Source organism: Topomyia yanbarensis, chromosome 1, assembly GCF_030247195.1.
Source record: "Topomyia yanbarensis strain Yona2022 chromosome 1, ASM3024719v1, whole genome shotgun sequence".
Classification (NCBI taxonomy): domain Eukaryota; kingdom Metazoa; phylum Arthropoda; class Insecta; order Diptera; family Culicidae; genus Topomyia; species Topomyia yanbarensis.
Window position 1 is genome coordinate 191,738,567 of NC_080670.1, and position 19,514 is coordinate 191,758,080.

The 19,514-nt window shown below is 40.4% G+C and overlaps 1 protein-coding gene across 2 annotated transcripts in view; it reads left to right on the forward strand.

Annotated features, from left to right (window-relative positions):
- Positions 1 to 18,528, forward strand: part of LOC131685169 (sex determination protein fruitless) — a 624,000-nt gene extending 605,472 nt beyond the window's left edge. Inside the window, exon 10 of one of the 2 annotated variants that reach the window (XM_058968790.1) lies at positions 17,315 to 18,528. In XM_058968790.1, the coding sequence (XP_058824773.1) occupies positions 17,315 to 17,733 (419 nt within the window). In that variant the 3' untranslated portion in view covers positions 17,734 to 18,528. Of the gene's footprint in view, positions 1 to 10,577; positions 11,026 to 17,314 lie in introns of those variants that run through there. The other variant, XM_058968806.1, reaches the window with a different exon arrangement.
- The last annotated feature ends 986 nt before the right edge of the window (positions 18,529 to 19,514 follow it).

Here is a 19,514-nt window from a genome sequence, read left to right on the forward strand (position 1 = left end):
CTCAAAAAACATCGATCCGATCGAATTTTCCCAGAACACTAGCTCCACCTTTTATTCACGGTCCCAAACACTCATTTGCTTGTGGGTTAACCCTCAGGTTTGGGAACAATTTTTCACTAGTGGTCTATGCCCCATATGCTTGTTCGTATGTCAGTGGCGCTATAATTGCAAACAGTCTTCCCATGAACATCGACAAGTTTGCACCCGTGTACAAAATGTCGTGCACGCGTTCAACCTCAAATATGCTTTGCCTTTGTGTACAGGTTTGCATCGAACATCGAACCCAAGCGAACGATGTGCAAACTTAGGTTTAAACATTATGTACGTACACAAGGAAGGCATGCACAAAACAAAATGCGTCAACGCTAGTGATGATGAGTGCGAGAAAGAGAAAACTAGTGTCAAGATTCAGTGTGTACGAACACCGCGTACGTGTACATGGGGTTCAGATGTGCAGACGAACACGTGCACGTGTTTTGGTACGCATTAGCGCGTTCAAGTTTGCACACGAAATGTGGGTATAAGATGAGCACAGAACTAGAGCGAACATGGTGTTCGATGTTCATTTGGGAAGACTGATTGCAAATGTAGCCACAGTCCTGACTACAAATATATTTAAAATGACCGTTTAAGCGGGTAAAGTATTGTTTTGTGTGTTATGTCTGTGGCAGTATGTCTGAATATCGTACGGTTTCACTTAAATTTTAGCTCAAATACAACAACTGGTTTCAGACTGAACGTTACCCTAAACCGCTTGAGCCTGAAAGCAGATTAATTTAGACGTTGTGGCGAAATGGAATTAGATTTCACCAACACCCCCAATAGGTGACGCCGCGGTGTGGAGTTTTCCTATTTCAGTGTACTAGTTGATCAACTTCGAAATTAGTTAGGAAACATTTCGATCTAGATTTACATAAGCATCCGGCAGCCGGAAAATCGACTGACAGATTTCTGGCTGACATATAGCAACTGCATGCTTTTTTTGCTCCGAATCAGCTGGGAGCAAAAATCAGCTACTGGGACAAACCTAAGGTTTTAACAGTTAGAATTATCCGCAGTTCAGAAAGAATCTTTAACCACGTACATGTTAATGTATTTTTATGTAGAGAAATTCACAGAATATATTAGATTGGAGATTTGATTTTGAATAGTTTAAATACATTTTTGTTAGACTGAAACGGAACCAATTCTGAGATTCGATTTGAATTATTGAAAAATGACTGCGCGTATTTCATTACTGTAAGTTCATTTCTATTCGTGTGAAAGTTTACCGGTGTAAGCTAATAGATTGATAGAACATAACCTTAAATCAGGGTTTGTGTAATTTGCGAGAAATACAACAATGACCAAGTAGAATAAGTAACTTAAACTTAATATATCCGTCTTTACCTACTTTCCCCCTATACAAATAAAATGTTTTTAGTCCCCCCAGTTAATTTACTCTGAGCTGCTTCTATTGCTGAATGCAACTCACTCATGCTGAGCTAATCCGATTTTTGAAGTGTGACATCTGAAATCCAGGCACTTATTCAAAACTAGAATAAATGGCGAATGACCGGTCAAGTTATAGCCATTTTAAATACACTCAATCAATCGATCAAAACATCAGTTCCACATTGGAACCAAATGTTGTTATAAAATTAAAACAAACTTCACCACAAAATAAAATATTAGAAATCTTTTCGAATATTACTGTTATTTTGGTTCAAAAGAGGGAAAATGCGAAATGAACTAAGTTCAAAGTTTATGTAAACAAACTTTCTGTAATGTCAAAACAATGAGGTTACAGGGTACCATGCCTACGATGATATCGATTCATGTGTATTCAAGAATATTGAGTTTGCTCAATATAAATTTCGATAAAATTGGCGGTTGCCGCTTGAACAGCAGCCTTCTACTAAGATCACAATTCTTGCTGTTCAAGATTTGCGGCTCAATGCACGGAATTAGCTTCGGTCGGTTGTTTTTAAAGCCAATTTTTGTAGTGTATGCTACTTTCTAATCATCGTAAGTAAATATAATCTGCCTCTGCTAGTGGCACGGAGCGACACAAACTAATTGAATCGCAATCCACCAGCCGTGCACAGCTTACAAATATTTGCTTCTCAGTATTGTATAGCCTTTTGGGGAGATGCTCCATTCACTCCAAATAGCTCATTATGAATGATAATAGAAAAAAAATCTATAGGGGACCTATAGATAAAACTTTTTCTAATTTTAGAGTTCGATTGGTGCACCATTTTAAATGGCTCTGACCAAGATGGGCTGGAAATTTTCACTTTTTACGAACAGTATTCGAATTTTTTTGTCATTAATGCATGTCGTACAGTGTCAAAAATTTAACACAACATTGCTGAAAACATTTTCGAAAAAATGGCAAAGAAATTAATTCCATGCAGTACAACAAAAGATAGAATCGTTCCAAAGCTTATCCAACTTTTCTTCCGAAATTTCGAAACTATAAAAACTGGGGAAAAAGCTCTCATAATCGATTTTATAGGACAATTCATCACAATTCTCGATAAAAATCCGCAAAATTCTTCATTCAATGAACGATTACTGCTAAATCTCATAATTTTCAGTTGTGCGATTCGCGGGATATCGTGGCCACCGGAAGCGATGAAAAAGTAGCATTTTGAGACGAACTACATATCGCCGTTGACTGTGGAAATTTTTCATTGAAAGTGCTTTACAATATGCACAAATTTATAATAAATTTATAATAAAGCAATTTTGTTGTCTTGGTTAAAAAAATGATGAAAATCCGTAACATACAAACCCTTCAATAGAGGTTTCTTTCATTAGATGCATCGATAGAGCTTCATTTTATAAATCCATATTAACTTTGAATAGCGGTAATAAGATTTGTAAACAAACTTTTGCAAAGCTGATTTCTCTTAATCTGTAATGATTTCAACGCAGAAAACATTTGAAATTGATTCTACGATGAGTAAAGACGTGGATTTTTCATGAAATTGAACTCGGCAGCCAAATAATGAGCGAAACAAGTTTGTTTACAAAAATCTCTTTAGCCCTTTCGAAGAATTAGTATTGAAATGTAACAGTATTCATAACTTCGAAACGTTAATTGCCTTTTAAAGTAAAATGTAAACAAATACAAATTCGACAATATCAATCTTACTTAACATTGTTTTTTGCCACAAGGGTTAGCATCTTTGACAGGTAACCTAGCCAAGCAAAGCGTTTAAGGCGGTCGAATGAAAGATTCTGCCCTGTTAACTCAATTTTTAAAATAATATTTTTCGACAATTTTACGTTCTAAACAATTGGAAAAAGATCATACACATGACTTAACAACCAAATTACTATCGTCTGGAATGTTGGTAGATGCAGAACACTAGATTAGGATCATCGCTGGTGTTCCCATTGTTCTCGCTTCGAAGCCTGTTTGATTTGGTTTTCGGTATATACCTGTCAAAATATTTGGATACGAAGTTACATGAATTCAAGCTGAAAGCTCTTAACCCGGCCTGGCTCTCCGAGAAAATTGCCACCTTCTAGCTCTTTAGCTCGCTTTTTAGCAGACATTTTCTGGCCCAGATTTCAATTGCATATACCACCGCTTGAAAGACCTTTTGGTTTGGAACGCAGCACTTTGTATAAAACAACCTACAGGCAGGTATTACAACCTCGAATGGAAGATTAAAGAGGTGCCAAATCGGCATGCTACCAATAGTTACGTGTAATGTTTTCTAGATAAGTTCCAGCATTTTAAGGTTGAAGATTAGGTATCCGGAAGACACTGCCTCCGTTTTGATATGGAGTTGGTGTGCTAGGTTTATCATTGCTTTCAATGCCATCGAAGGAGCTGATTTTCTTGCTCGTGTGTTGCCAGACATAACCGCTCTTCCAACCATTGATGCCTTTTTGCTTTCCGCTTTCGGTCACCCAAACATTGCAACCAAGGGTGCAGGGTGAAGAAAATACGTCATTTTAGGATTCAAGTCCTATTTTTGGGCAAAGAAACTAGGACAAGCCATCATACATTTTGAGGTTTTTTCGTAGTTATTTTGATATTGCTGATTTCACAGTACTTTAGCATCTATAATTACTCCAAAATATTTTACTACCATAGCAAATTCGAGGTTCCATTAAGAATAGGCTCAGTTGTCTTTCGTTTTCCTTGTAAATGAAATTGCGGCGATTTATTGAAGAATTATGCACAGATTCGCCCTTATGCATCATTTTCATTTCCCGTTTAAACCAGTTTGAATTAATTCTGAAATTGTGCTTGCTCCTAACAATAATGACAATGTCGTCTGTGTGACCCGTTACTTCTAGTTACTTCAAGTTCATTCAGGACTATGTCCGCTAGCGGGGACCACAGAAGTGGTGACAGCAATCCTACTCGAGGACAACCTCGAGTGAACCTAGTGATTCTCGTGGTTATGGTTTCACCTCCCAACGACGCTGACATTTCGACAGTGGATCGTCTTATCGTCGCTTTGATTCAATCACACGCTGAATCGATTCGAAGGCTTCATTATCAGGTGGTTGCCTGCTGAGAAATTTAATCCTTATGTACGAAGTGGGAAAGTGAGTGCTAACAAGCAATTCAATTGTTTCATTTTGGTAATCTGTGTGTAGGGTTCTTTCAGTGCAGGCTTGTCATTTGCTATGTGCACAAAAAGCGAAATACACGACGAAAAATAGAGCACAACAAAAACACCCGCACAAACAGAAACTTGAAAACTAAAAGGACAAAGATCTGTGCACCAAGAGATGCGCAATTTCGCACAAACAGTCACTTTGAAGAGGCTCCTCACTGACAAACAGGGAGGAAGGCGAATCAAACTACTGTTATTCAGATAAAGTTTGATCCGCAGAACGTTTTTAACATGTTTTTTTTGTTGTTGTCTGTCCTGCTTCTGTGCGTGTGGGACCAAGATGCACACTGAAGAGTCCCTTTATTTATACTCTTCTATGTGTGCAGCCATGGAGTAGAATGCACGCATATGGGAGCAACACACATCGGTAGGAAGAGGTTTATTGTAAAAGAGAAGAGCGTTGGTTCGCATGAAAAGTGCAAAGAGCGTTTTTGTTCTGCTCTTTATTTGCTCTGAGGTGCATTCCATCCCAGCTTCAGTGTACCAATCTGATTAGCGATCTTTGCTGAGAATCATCCTGGTAGGGGTGATGCGTCCACCTCGTGAAAAATTCTCCAAGATTTCCTAATGATTTTGCTGTACTGGGTCAAGCCACCTTCTGCTGACATCTTAGTTGATTCTTTGTCACTGTATCTTTTGCCGTTTTAGAGTTAATTAAGCATGGACTTCACCTTTTTCTGCATATTCTCTCAAGGCTGCTTTCTACCATAGAACTTCCTTATTAATAATGCTTTGGTTGGTGGACAGTAAAGTGATAAGAAAAAATGACCCCTATCGGCCCACCCCTGAGTCGATTCCAAGTCCTACCAGGAGTATTTGCTCCAAATTTGAAGCAAATCGGACAAGTCTAGGTACCGGACCACTGTGCCTGAAGTTCGTATGAGATTTTTCGACAATTTAAAGGGCGAACACGAAATTATTGCGACACCGAAAATGTCATGCCAATTTTTTTATAATGTTTAAAATCAAACCAAAATTTTGGGGTAGTTTTGTACATATATTTACTTCAAAAATCAAAAGAAAAGTTAATCGATAGAGCCTTGAGTGTAAAATTGAACGCATTTTCGCTTGATGCCCTCCATCAAAGTCTTTACAGTGTCATCCGGTACCAGTTTCTCAGTTTTTTCCATTTTCTTAACATGTCCTTCTCGTCTTTGACTGTCTTCTTGCTCTTCCGAAGTTCCCGCTTCATCATTGTCCAGTACTGCTCCACCGGGCGCAGCTCCGGACAGTTTGGCGGATTCATGTCCTTTGGAACAAAATGGACAGAATTGGCATCATACCACTCCAGGACACTTTTAGAATAGTGGCATGATGCCAAATCTGGCCAAAATAGCGGAGCTTCGTCGTGCTGCTGCAAGAACGGCGAAAGGCGCTTCTCCAGGCACTCAGATTTGTAGATCTCGCCATTTACTGTGCCCTTTGTCACGAAAGGCTCACTCCTCAGTCCGCAAGAGCAGATGGCCTGCCAAATGAGATATTTGGAGGCGAACTTCGACATTTTCTTCTTTCTAAATTTGTCGTCCACATAGAACTTGCTCTTGCCGGTGAAAAACTCCAACCCCGGAATTTGCTTAAAATCGGCTTTTATATACGTTTCGTCGTCCATCACACAGTAGCCATATTTTGTCAGCATTTTCTCGTAGAGTTTCCGTGTTTTAGCCGTCGATTGTTGCCGCTCATCGCGGTTTGGGAAGTTCTGTACCTTGTATGTATGTAGTCCAGCTCTCTTCTTTGCATTCTGGACGTAGCTCTGCGACATGCCGATCTTTTTAGCCACATCACGGCTTGAGACGTTTGGGATTTGCTTTAATCATCCGCTTCACCTTTCCCTCCGTCTTTTTGTTCTTCGGTCTCGGTTTTCTTCAAGCTCCTTTGCCGTGGTCCAACGTCAACCGCTCCTGGAACCGCTTCAACACTCTGGAGACGGTTCAATGGTGAATGTTCAACATTTTTCCCAACTGCCGGTGCGACAGGTCAGGAAATTCCAGGTGTTTGGAAAGAATTTGTTCTCTCGACTCGCGTTGGTTCACCTCCATTTTCGTTGAATCGAAAAACACGACTTCGAGTTTGACAGCATGTAAACAATACACATCAATGAGAACGTGTGCAAAATTTGGTTGATTTTTACCCAATGGTAAAAAAGTTATGCCCTGTTGAATGTGTCGCAATAATTTCGTGTTCGCCCTTAATTCTCTCAAGGCTGCTTTCTACCATGGAACTTCCTTATTAATAATGCTTTGGTTGGTGGACGGCCTCTTTTCATACGGTGTAATCGTACTGTCCATTAGCTTCCTGGTATCTAGATCTTTATGGCCTTTGCATTGACCTGTAAACCCTCTGAAGACGTTCCTAGGTAGGACATATACAGTATTCTTAAAAATTCTTAATTCTTAAAAAATCACCTCGTCATTCAATTAATCAGAACACTATATATTTCAAACAGGGTTGCTATGGTTACTAATAAAATCCATTTGCTTTTAAGTCATGCTGCTTCTTTAGTTAATAACTTTTCTCAGCGAATTTTCATAAACTTTTAATGTTCCCCGAATGTGTTCAGTAGAAGATTACCTTTAGAAATATATAGTGTTCTGATTAATTGAATGACGAGGTGATTTTTTAAGAATTTATTTTCAATGTTAACCGACTTTCCATACAAACTTCCAGATAAACTTTGAAATTTTTGGAGGGTCTGTATACACTACCAATCGGTACCAAAATTTGCACAATTATTAAGGACCATAAAAGGAATCAGAAAAGCCTGGTGGAGCTAAAAGTGAAAAATTGAACCAGTCTAATATACAGACATGTCTTAAAGTATTCTCCTCAGGACCCTGACAGCATTGAGTTATTCTCTCGGTCTTTAGGTCAAAACAGATATGTTTGTGAGCCGATGACGGCTTCTCCGAGATATGCCTCTTACAGACTTTAGAACTGAGATAGACAGATCAAATCGTTAAATTCAGAACCTCTTTCCAAACCCTGATGTCTGTACGCGGAGGTATTTCCATGATTCAGAATTTGCAAGTCATATGAGCTAAGATATTCAAAAATGTACTCACCACGTTCCCGCCTGTTTGTGCTTCCCCATGCTACAGAATAAGCATTTACGTTGCACCCGATGAGTGGGTGAATATTCCGCCTCTTGTTTTAGTTAACCAAAGTTTTTGGCTCATCGCGTATATTTCCATTGATGAAGAAAATATTAAGAAACAATAACCTTATGGTGTCCTTTCTCTCGCTTGGAACTTCTACTATTCCCTGGAAATAAATTTGAATAATGAAAATAATATAATTTCGATCGTAAAGAGCGGGGCTGCCCTTGGAAGACCTTCACGGTCAAGCAACTTACATTTTTGTGTTGAAAATCCGCGTACATGATCTGACAATGTCGTCTGTGTGACCCGTTACTTCTACCTTCAAGTTCATTCAGGAGTCTGCCCACTAGCAGGGACCACAGAAGTGGTGACAGCACTCCTACTCGAGGAAAACTTTTAGTGATTCTCGTGGTTATGGTTTCCCCTCCCGGTTGGTTCTTCGATAAATCCAACCCCTTTCGATTCCTTCACAAATCCTCTGCTTGGGACGACCGCTGGAGCTCCTTTTGCATGCTAAAGGCTACTTTGAATGTAGACCATTTTTGAGATTATGATTGTCCATGTCCAGTGGTCTGATTTGGCCTGCTGCTTATGGTCGCAGATGTTCGTTCCTCCATTTTGGAGCTGGGCGCTAGTAGTCCCTCCAGGACCTAGCAAAATCAATCTCAGCCGAGTTCCTGGTTTTTGCGAAGGCTCTATTTGTTACTGTTTGTTTATTTGGTTTTTCATACCAAATCGTCATTCGTCCTAGATATTCTTGTTACTGTTTACAGCTGGCAGCATCTTGATAACCATTGGAAATTGCCAAAAATCCAAAAAGGGGCGCCCTGCGAAAATTAAAATAAACAACTTAAATAAACAAAGAAAATATATTGTAAGGCCTATTATAATTTTTACTGTAGCTTTGGACCAGTAATATCGTAGAGTCATAATTGTGAGGTGAATTTATTGCGTTTGGAAGCCTCCAATTGCATATCTAAAAATTATTCACTTTGTTTATGTTTGTATGTTATCACCCTTTTCACAAAAAAGGTTGATTTTAATTCAATAGTTTTCCAAGACAAAAATGTCAAAGCACTTCAATTAAAAGGGAGCTAGACGTGATAATTATTACCTTGAATATTATAAGTGATTGAGATGGTAAAGGTGTCCACATATATTTGTGTCTTTTCCTTGTTGCAACAAAAAATTGGAAACAAAAAAACAGGCGCCATGCTTTGTTTTAATTGATTTATAATGCAAATATTTTGGCTTCTCAGCCACTATACCTAAGTATTGAAACTTCATTCAAATTTGTTGATTTACTATCGGTCTTTATATAGGTTCTTATGAGAATTCTTATGTAATTGGAAGTTAACACCATACTCAATTTCAAAAGGCAATAAATCAATCATTTTCGATTGCCTTACAAGTTGAACGCTTACTGGACCTACGACAGTTAGTCGTTTGCTTCCATAAAACGAAAATTCGAGAGAAGTGGGAAATCTCCGCTGTAATATCTATATGAAAAGAAAATTTATTTGTATCTTTTCCGGAAAACATGGTTCGCTTTTCGCTAGAGAACAAAACCTAATTTTGATGGGATAATTTCTGTGCATCGACTCACGATGCCGCGGCGGTCCCACGCCATGACACTCGATAGCCGCCAGTATGTTGATTTATGTTCGTTTGTGTGCATGTGTGTGAGAGCGTATGTGGATCTGTGCAAGACAGGCGCGTGGGCTAGAGGTACAATTTTATTATTATTATTCAATTATTGACAATTCAATTCTTCCCAAGAGGAAACTGATGAGCGTCAGGAACAAAAAATGACAACGTTTCAATTTGGGATTGGCGTCGATGAAATATAAAATAATGATGGGAATCAACGAAAATATCCTACGACTGGGATATGCTAGATTATTTCAATTAAACTTTTCTCGTATTTAATGATTTAGCAATATTAACATTTTATTTTATTTTTACGAGTATTATTTAAAAACAACAAAACTTTGCTTGGTTTGAATTTTTCTGCTTGCTCGGTACTCATTAAACATTTTCTAAATAAATTACTAATTACATTTTCGATGAAAAATCATTCTCTTATCGCAATGCTCCTCTGTTAATTCGAGAATAAAAATATGAAACATCCTTAGATTAAGTCGATTATGATATTAGGGCTCGCGATATAGCTTTTGAAGCACGATCAATTCACATCGGACTGAATGAAACATGAGCACAACAAAAATTAACAAGGTCTTCATTAATTGTGTTCTCTCGTTATTTAACATTTTTTATTACCTTTGCTCTTGTCTATTTCAACAAATTTTTCAATATTCGTTTTGCCTCTGCTATCGTTAAAAAAAACATTAGAATAACCAACAGCAAAGTATTTTTGACTGCTACCTACGATAAGCTCTTTTTAATCTTCTATTTATCACAAATTAAAAAATTTACTCCTTCACTAAAACAAATAAAAAAATACCATTTTTCACGTATCTCTTATGCCTTGCAATATTTTTGCTCAGTATTTACGGTATATGAAATAGAATCTGTCTTAAAATTAGTTTCCTTTGGCCCATCAGAAAAACGCTTTTCACATTAATAAGAAGATCCGCTCAGCAATAGCTAGAAAGAAAATGTCGGTAAAAAATAGAGCATTTTACCCAATCAGCGAATTTAAACACACACCAAAAAAACAACGATATTTGGCTGCCTTATGCTCGCACTTTCACAGAATCAAACGACCCCTCCGTTTTCTCCACCCCCCCGTCAACCAACCAACCAATCAATCTACACTAGCTCGCAGTTTCACCTTTTACGTGCGTGTGAGTGTGTCTGTGTCTGTCATTTTCTCCTGTTACACTTGCAGAGCTGAAGACCTACCGTATCGGGCAGATATTCGAGAAAGTGAACTCACTGGACGAACGGAAACGCTGCCTGCTATGCGGGAAAATAGTATGCAACGTGCGTAACCACTACTATGTGCACTTTCCCGGCAAATACGCCTGCAGTCTATGCAGCGCCGTCTACACACGCAGTGACACACTGTTGATGCACTGTCGCTCCAAGCACCCAGAGCTGAACGTGTGAAGCCGCGATGCGGGCGAAGCGATACCCTCGAATACACTCCGAACGCGCGCTGTAGGCGATGAACGAAACTACCACATGCCACAATCACAACGACGGCTAAACCTCCCGGCCCGGCCTTCGCCCCCATTTCGCTTTTAATGAACAAAACTAAACCAAGCAACCGTTGCTTTTTTTGTCTCCCCAATCACATCGCTCTCACACACGTCTTTTTCCCCCATAATATCGTGTAATACAAAATTCATTCACTCTTATCTCTCCTTTTTATCGGTTTACATTTTATGGTTCATTCTTTTGTTTGTGTTTTGAAAAACATTTATTGCACTACTTTTAATCTCAAAAGCCGTACCCGTTTTGAAATTCAGTAGTATTTTTTTCTATATAGCTTAAGGTCGAATGCAATTCCACGGTAAAAGCGCCATCTGTCCCTTATTAATGTGAACTAGCGTTTTTCTAAAGAAAAAGGAAACCATGAAAAATATATCTCGGATTTAAAGCGACAGATGAATTTGAACTCTTTCTTTCGGACGAAAAAAAAAAAGATCGCAAACTGAAAGAAAGATGGCGCTAGACCACAGTTCAGTTGCCTTGAAAGAGAAAAAAAAACAGTAAGTAAAGACATCAACCAACCAACCACCGGCGATAGGCTAAGCCACAGCAGACAACACCAGAAAAGAAAAATGGCGCCCACGCTCATTCTTATTTCTCTATCTCACGCAACCATTAAACATTCTATTCATTAGGCTTTCTTTAGTTTGAGACCCACCTCGTCCGGATCCTACCGAGGGTGGATCCAGTTGGTAGCATTGTAACCCGCAAATTACCTTCATTACTAAGCTGCAGATTGAACTATTTTTTGTTTGCTAAACTTTGTCCTTTTAACCTTCTCCGTTTTTGCTCTTCTTTCAAACTAATTCTCGTTCTCGTTTCCTATCTCTTTCGTATGTTTAGTTGCCTATCTTGAATTCTAGTTTACGCTCAATCTTTTTCGTAAGATTTTACCTTAAAAAAATACCAAAATAAGCTCACTTATTCTAGTATGTGCCGAAATGCATAAGTTTTGTTTTGATTTAATCGCATCCCCGCGGAATCCGGTTTTGAATGACGAAACGGATTATGAACCAGCAAATTTCGCGCAGCATTCCCTGACCCTTTCCCAGTTTTTTCCTTTAAAAAAAGTTAAGTTAACAATTTACGTTCGGTTAGTTTTAAGTTACGTTTAACCCGGAGCCACACACATGTCAAAAAAAACAAAAATCCATAACCTAAAAAGAGGAGTTTAAAAATGGCGTGGCACGTATTCAGACCTTCCATGTCACCTTCATTGCTTCATTGGTATCTCCATTTCCTGAACCAGCTACACCCCCAAATCGAATCCAATTAAATCGAAGTAATCCAGTAGCGCACGCGATTAATTTGTACTTCCACGATGCAGTAGACGGAAAGGTGGAAACATTTCGATGGAATAGGAAGAAAAACACGTGGTGGAAAGCTTCTTAGTAATTGGTTAGTGATGTTAATGTTTACGTTTCGCGGGTCTGCTTTGTCGTACTCCGTTTTAAATGGTTGGTTTCGTTGATTCCCAGTGAGCAAATTGTCTGGCAGAGACCGCTCTGCTAGATTTCTGTAAGTCTTGGTTTGGCAGCCCTGTCAGATTTCTGCGCGTATCCTGTCGGGTTAGTTGAGCTAGGGCGAACTCGGTTTCGCTCGCGTTTTCTGGCATAACTAGGACATAAACTGTGCAAAGATCCTGGCAATTCCTACCTGGTAGAATTTATCACGAATCGAGCAAAACATCTGACAAAGATGTGGCAGGAAGCGTGCAGAGATCTTGGCCGTACATTTCTGGCTGGATTCTGGATAAAAATGAGCAGCATCGGTTGGTTTAAGCGCTTCTGTCAGAAACGGTTGTTGCATTTGAGCGAATTCGTTGCCAGAATTCCCGCACAAATCGCGCAAAATGCTCGCAGAAACTCTGCCAGCATCAATTTCGCTTTGCTCAACTTTTGCTAACTTTCTGCTTGCCACGCTGACCGGGTTGTGGTCCGCGGGCAGGGATGCCAGATGTGAAGACATGTCAGCATTTTGAAGACATTTGAAATTATGTGAAGAAAATGTTTTACATTTTGAAAACATCCATTCAGAGCTTTATTCAGAGACCAACGACCGATTCCTAGTCCTGCTTCTTCCCCCCTAAAAACGGTTGGTTTCAAAATCATCCAATGAAAAACGCTCGTTGGACCAACGTTGAACGACGTCCTAATAACCGTTTAACAGAAGTCCATCGGTGGACCGGTGTTGAACGATTTTGAAAAAAAAATTGGACTTCTAAAATGACATTTTTTTACTAAATGTGGGGATAAGAGAAAAATATATTTTGCATTCTTGACCGCGGGCCTGGTCGCCATACTAGCAATTCAGCGGAAAGTGTAGCAGAAAGAGAACAACGGACTCCGGCGTTGGAACGTCTGTATACGACGAAACCGCCCAATCATTGCACCGGCCAGGTCCGAACGTAGATCGCGCAAGGAAAGGGAAGGAATGGTTAGTCCGATACTTGCTTTGCTAGAGGCCGTATATACTACTGCGCACTTCACAAGTATCACGGGAGGAGGATATTTTTGTTAGTAAGAGTATAGAAGTTGAATCTACTTCTTCTTTACCGACGTCAGAGAGGTGATTCCAACTACCTGGACTAGATATCGATCCGCCAATTTCATGGACTGGGGACCAACGGCTTTACTTCCCTTCCGAAGGAAGACGTGACCATCTCAGAAAAATTTCACCTTTCACCTCAGAAAAATCTTCACGACCTCGGCTGAAATTGAACCCAGGCCAACTGGAATGAGTGGCGGTCACGCTTACCACTCAACCACCGGCGTCGTCCATTTTTTATACATTCTGTACGAGTTTTATAAAATTTCCCACAAAAAATGGCTTAGATGCAACAACTGATTCCGGTAGAAACGATGACAATAACCGGCACTGGTTGCTTTCCCGGTTATCAAATTTTCTGGCAAAGACAGTTCTGTCAGATTTCTGTCAGTTTTTGGATTAACAACCCTGTCAGGTTTTCGCAGGCATCCTGTCGGATTAGCTAGACTGGGGTGAACTCGGTTTCGCTCGCACTTTCTGACAAATTCTAACAGAATAACTTTGGCAAAACTCTGAAATAAACAGTGCAACGATCCTGGAAATGCCAACCTGGCAGAATTATAACACGAGACGAGCAAAAAAACCCGACAAAGCTGGAGCAGGAATCGAACAGACGTCGTAGTCGTACATTCCTGACAGAATTCTGCCTAAAAGTTAGCAGCATCGGTTAGTCGCACCACTTCAGCCAGATATGGTTGTTGCATTTGAGCGATATTTTTCCAGATATCTCGCCCAAATCGTACAAACCGCTGGCTGAAATTGTGCCGGCGTCAATTTCGCTTTGCTCAACTTCTGCAAACTTTTTGCCAGGGCACGATGACTGGGTTAAGTCAGAGTTTTGCTAGGGATGTCCGAGTCAGGGTTTTTGCTGCATTCCTGTCAAAATTTTGCCAGATTTTCAGCCCACTTCTTGCTTTAATTTTGACAGGAAAATATTACCTGCGTTTTTAATTGGGTTTTGCCAGAATTCTGCCAGAAAGTACGAGCGAAATCGATTTCGCCAAGCTTCGTCAGAGGTCCGACTAATTTACTAAACCAAGGGCTAACAGAAACCTTGCAAAACGGTTTTTTCCACACTAATCGAACAGCTTTCTATCCTGACAACATTGGACGTGTTGCCAGAGATGCTGTTTTCCCCATTCGCTGCTCTGTTGCCCTTACCCAGTCAGACCCAGCCGGATTTGCGGATGGTTTCCAGCGGATTTCTGGTTCAAATGATTTAGGATCGGTTGGCGTTGAATCTCTGGTGGTGGCTAGACAGAGTTCGGCTGATTTGACTTAGTAAAGCCAGCTGGAAAATGAGCCGTAGGCTGATTCCAGCCAGAATTCCGTCTTCTATAACACAAGCGATTCTAATCAGAATCGGTTGTATAACTGACACTAGAATTATGGCAGAAATCGACCGAAACTACACCTCATTTTCGGCTGTCGAAGATCTGTTCTCGAATATCTCGTGATTGGGGTGTAAAGGCAAGCGACCAAAAAACGCTTCGAGCGACAATTTCTGGTGAACCGCTACTCGCCAAGCGCCGTTGGGAAAAATCTTCTCTTCCATCTGAAGGTGTGATCTATCTATGGACGGAACGTCCGGAAATTTTGCACAAGGTTACTGTTAACGGTAGACTTTCCGACCTTTGCATAAATTAGTTGTTAGTTTAAGGAAAAGAACAGTGGGAAGAAAAACAGTATTTTGGCAACATAAGTTCCGGCTTCGTGTTGTAAAGTATAGAAAAACTTAAAGCAAGAACGGCGGAGAAAAAAATGGAATTTTGTGGTATAGTATGGCAACACGTCCAATGTTATCATGATAGGCAGTTTGTTTGGATTCATTTTTGACAGCTGAGAACTAATCCAAACGATAGAAAATTGTGTCACCTCAGTTATCTTTCTATGAATTTCTCAAATAAAGTGGCATTCACACGATACATCAGCTTACGTCAATGGAAAAAAAATGTCAACATCCGTCAGGATAACCCATTTAAACCGATTCAACAACCGGTTCGAAATTATGAATGGAATCAGCATGGATTAGAAAAACTGTAGAAAGAGAACTGCGGAGATTCCATTTTGGATCGATTGGATTCGGGTTTAGCTGTCAAAAAAAAACAAATCCAATCGAACACTTCCCATCGAGAAACCCGAAAAATTGTTTCAAAATCGTTCAACACGGGTCCGACGATGGACGTCTGCTGAACGGTTATTTGGACGTCGTCCAACGTTGGTCCACCGAACGTCCTTCATTGGACGATTTTGAAACCAACCGTTACTAGGGGGTCCTATCCTTATAACATTGGACGTGTTGCCATACAATGCCGGGGCATACGTTGTCAAAAATGCTGTTTTTCTCTCCGCAGTTTTCTTTCTAGAGTTTTTCTAGTATGGATTCCAGCTCAAATACAACAACCGATTCCGACTAAATCGGTTTCGGAATGGGTTCTTGTATTTGAGCTGGATTCCATACTGACTCCATTCAGGGTTCCGAATCAAATTTCGAATGGTTTGAAAGGGAAGTTGCTTATATTTCTAGATAAACATGTCAACAGGTCTTAAGTGCAAATAAGAGCCTCTCGTTGTTTACTTTCTCTTACGGTAATTACTCAGTCGTACTGAGACGAAATCAAAATCTTTCGATACACACTGAAACAATGTTAAAATGCATTATGACGCCGTATTAATCGAAAGAGAAAGCAAACAAAAAAGGCTCTAATTTACATTATCAATATGTTTGTCTAGATCTCCACGGCTTCCAATCGTCAAAATTTTCGTAGTCGTTGATGTTTTGTGTGAACGTCCCCAAAGCAACTACAAACGTTTCCATTTTAGGACGGAAACTGTTTTTTATATTCGACCTTGAGTTAAGTATACTCAAAATCGAAATTCACCCAATTTTGGGTTTATAATACCTTATTAAATGGAATTAAGTTAAGCATTTTTGTTGTTTCTGTCAACAAAAATGCTTGGGAGTGAAAAGCAACACGCGAAAGCATCTTCAAAGATCCTTCCTTTTCCTACGGGTAGTTGTTCGACGGAATTCGTTTTCAACAGCTAAAAACATATCCAAACGTTCCAAAAGGGAGTTTGCACTGTTCTCTTTCTGAGTTTTGTCAATTGATCTAGCGTTGGTATCAAGCGCGTCAAAATTTTTCTACAGACGAAATTTGGTAGAGCCCTTATTCTGAGCAGCGGGTACACCTACTTTACCGACGTTAGATCACCTATGTTTACACCTTTTCTACTGCATCGTGGACTGTATCCTTTTTCCAAATCTATCCGTGTGCTACTATCCCGGCCGTATTTTTCTCATCAAGCTCAGTTTTAACTCGATTCGATTGTTATTTTCTCAACACGTGCTTTGTTCGATTCGTACTCGGGACCGTGCAGAATTGATTTAAATTGTCGTTTATTTTCACAATCACGAAACAAAACCTTAAACGTGTGCGTGAATGCGAACCAATTGCCGAATGTTTTCGTTGAAGCTTGTCTCACGTTCATGTCCTTATCGTGTGATCATATAAATTTGGAACCCGAAAGCAAGTGACATCAGACCAAAAACCAATTCGCTTGCCACTTTCGTTAGCGCTCATCTGCTTTTCATTAATTATTATCAATCATAATTTTTCTGTTATTTTATTTCCCATTACGCATAGTTCATACATTTTACACATACCCCCTCATCCTGAATTGCTGTATCCCGCTATATCTGCCTAATCTATTTCACACACACACAAACACATAATTCCATCCCCTCTCTCTCTCACACTCACACCCCACACGAGTTTAGTAAGTTAACCGAGGGAGGGGCCCCACCTCTTCTCACCTTTCTTTGCCCATATCGGTGTGTTTTTGTTCCTCTGTTGGTTGCAGGGCCGGGGGGAGGACATTATGAGCACCATCTTTCCCGCCACGCCAGCAGCATACTCTCGTCCAGTCTCGTATCATCGCCGGACGGTCCGGGTGGTGGCGGCGGCGGCAGCGGCGGCCTCAGTGGTGCCGACCTGTCGCACCATCCCCACTATTCGCTGCATCATCAGATGTCCTACCATAACATGTTTACCCCCTCGCGGGAACCGGGAACGGCCTGGCGGTGCCGTTCGTGCGGTAAAGAAGTCACGAATCGATGGCATCACTTCCACTCGCACACCCCGCAGCGTTCCGTTTGTCCGTACTGTCCGGCGTCCTACAGCAGGATTGACACGCTGCGTTCACATCTGCGGATAAAGCATGCCGATCGGCTGAACGCGCCCAAGTTCGGCACGCCAACCAACTGCAAGATGCAGATGTAAGCCATTCGGGGTGGAGAGCATCCGGATAAGTACAGGGAACAAGGCGACGCTAGATAGAACCGATCACACACCGGCGAAACACTACTACACACCACCACGCGATTCGCCCCCTCCCCACAAGTGACAGATCATCATGACACTGCGCGAGCACGCTCTGCTGTTGATTGGTGGTGGTCGGTCCCTATGCATGTTTGACGTAATCTCCGCTGCCTACTGCTGCAGACAACAACAACAACAAAAAACACACACAAAAATCATATCGTATCTATGTCAAACCAAGAAGCCTAGCTTAGCGATGCCATAAGAAATTATGTTTTCAAGTTCCTAATTAAGGCTTTTAGTTTTTGTTAACTATCAGACTACCCTACGAAAGAGAGAAAAAGAAGTAAAAACAAAAACATTGTGCTGTTCAAATCAAAAACCAGAAACTGGCTAGAGTAATGTTGGTAAATGTTTCGTTGTGTTACCCTAATAAACAAAGAGCTGTGAGCGCGGTAAGTCATGTCTCCAAGTCGTCCAGCACAGCAATGTTTTCTTTTTTTGTTGCAAAATGTTTGCGAGACAGTGTTCGATGAAACTGTAGGAGTTAGTTTTCTCTTTAAGTATAAAGCAATTTAGTAGCACTCAATCGACGACGGTACTAAGACGGTAGAAGATTACTTTGGAAATCGAGAAGGAGTGTTTGAGCTACAACCACCGGCGACAAACCGACGTGACAGTATGTTTTCAGTTTTTTTTTGGCAGATTTTAATTAGGTTCTTTACTGGCACAGCTAACCTCACTTTTCTTGACAGTTTGCTTGTACTGTTTACATGGACTTACAAAAATTTGTGGAGTCTAAATCCATGTAAGCAGTACAAGCGAACTGTCAAAAATGAACACTCAGTTCATTTGTGACGTCAGCGTAAAGTATTCAATGCGATTGATCCGAAATGACAGAACGAGTGGACTGTCAAGTGCGAACGTGAAATCGTCTACACGCTTATCCTCAGCTACTCATTGCAACTAAAACGCTTTTACTCAAAAATAAGTAAAATTTGTTTGATAGTTCAATATGATGTCGCGGTTTGCGCCGCTTTGGTTCTTGGTCCTCGGTTATGCGGCCAAGCCGCATCTTAATAGTACACCTTAAACAGAGGTTCCTGAAGGGTATCGGATGGGTTACCGGAACCCAATAAAGTTCAACTGAAAATGAGCCAGAATTCTGGAAGGTTCTAATTCGTATCCCGGATCCAGTGACACAACCGATTCTAATTAGAATCGGTTGTCACTGGATCCGGATTACGAATTAGAGCCAGCCAGCGCTCCAGCTGAGCTTAACTGCGAAGTTTCTTAAAATTTAACCTGGGAAATAAAAATTTTCTGGCGACTCCCTAGTGCTCCGTTGAACTCCAACGAATTCGCCACCTGGGCGCCAGTTTGACGATATGGAATGAACATTGTTTACTTTCGACAAGTTTTGATTCGAGACAAAAACATCCAGCCCCGCATCTCTACCTATTATTTACCAGAATTCGATGTGATTTTGGTCATATTGAAAACTTAAGACTACGGAAAATCTAAAAAGATACCTGCGGAGAGAAAAAAGCGTTTTGGCAACGTGTGTCCATTGTACTGGCAACAAGGGCAATATTTTGGATGAGCAATAGAGTTCTATGCAAATCATTTCACTCACACTACTTCGGGGTTTATTTCCCTCCATCTGTCATATGGGAAACTGTTAGTCAAATAAACGTTTGAAAAGGCTTGCCCAAAGTATTTATGATGGCGTTTAAATGCTC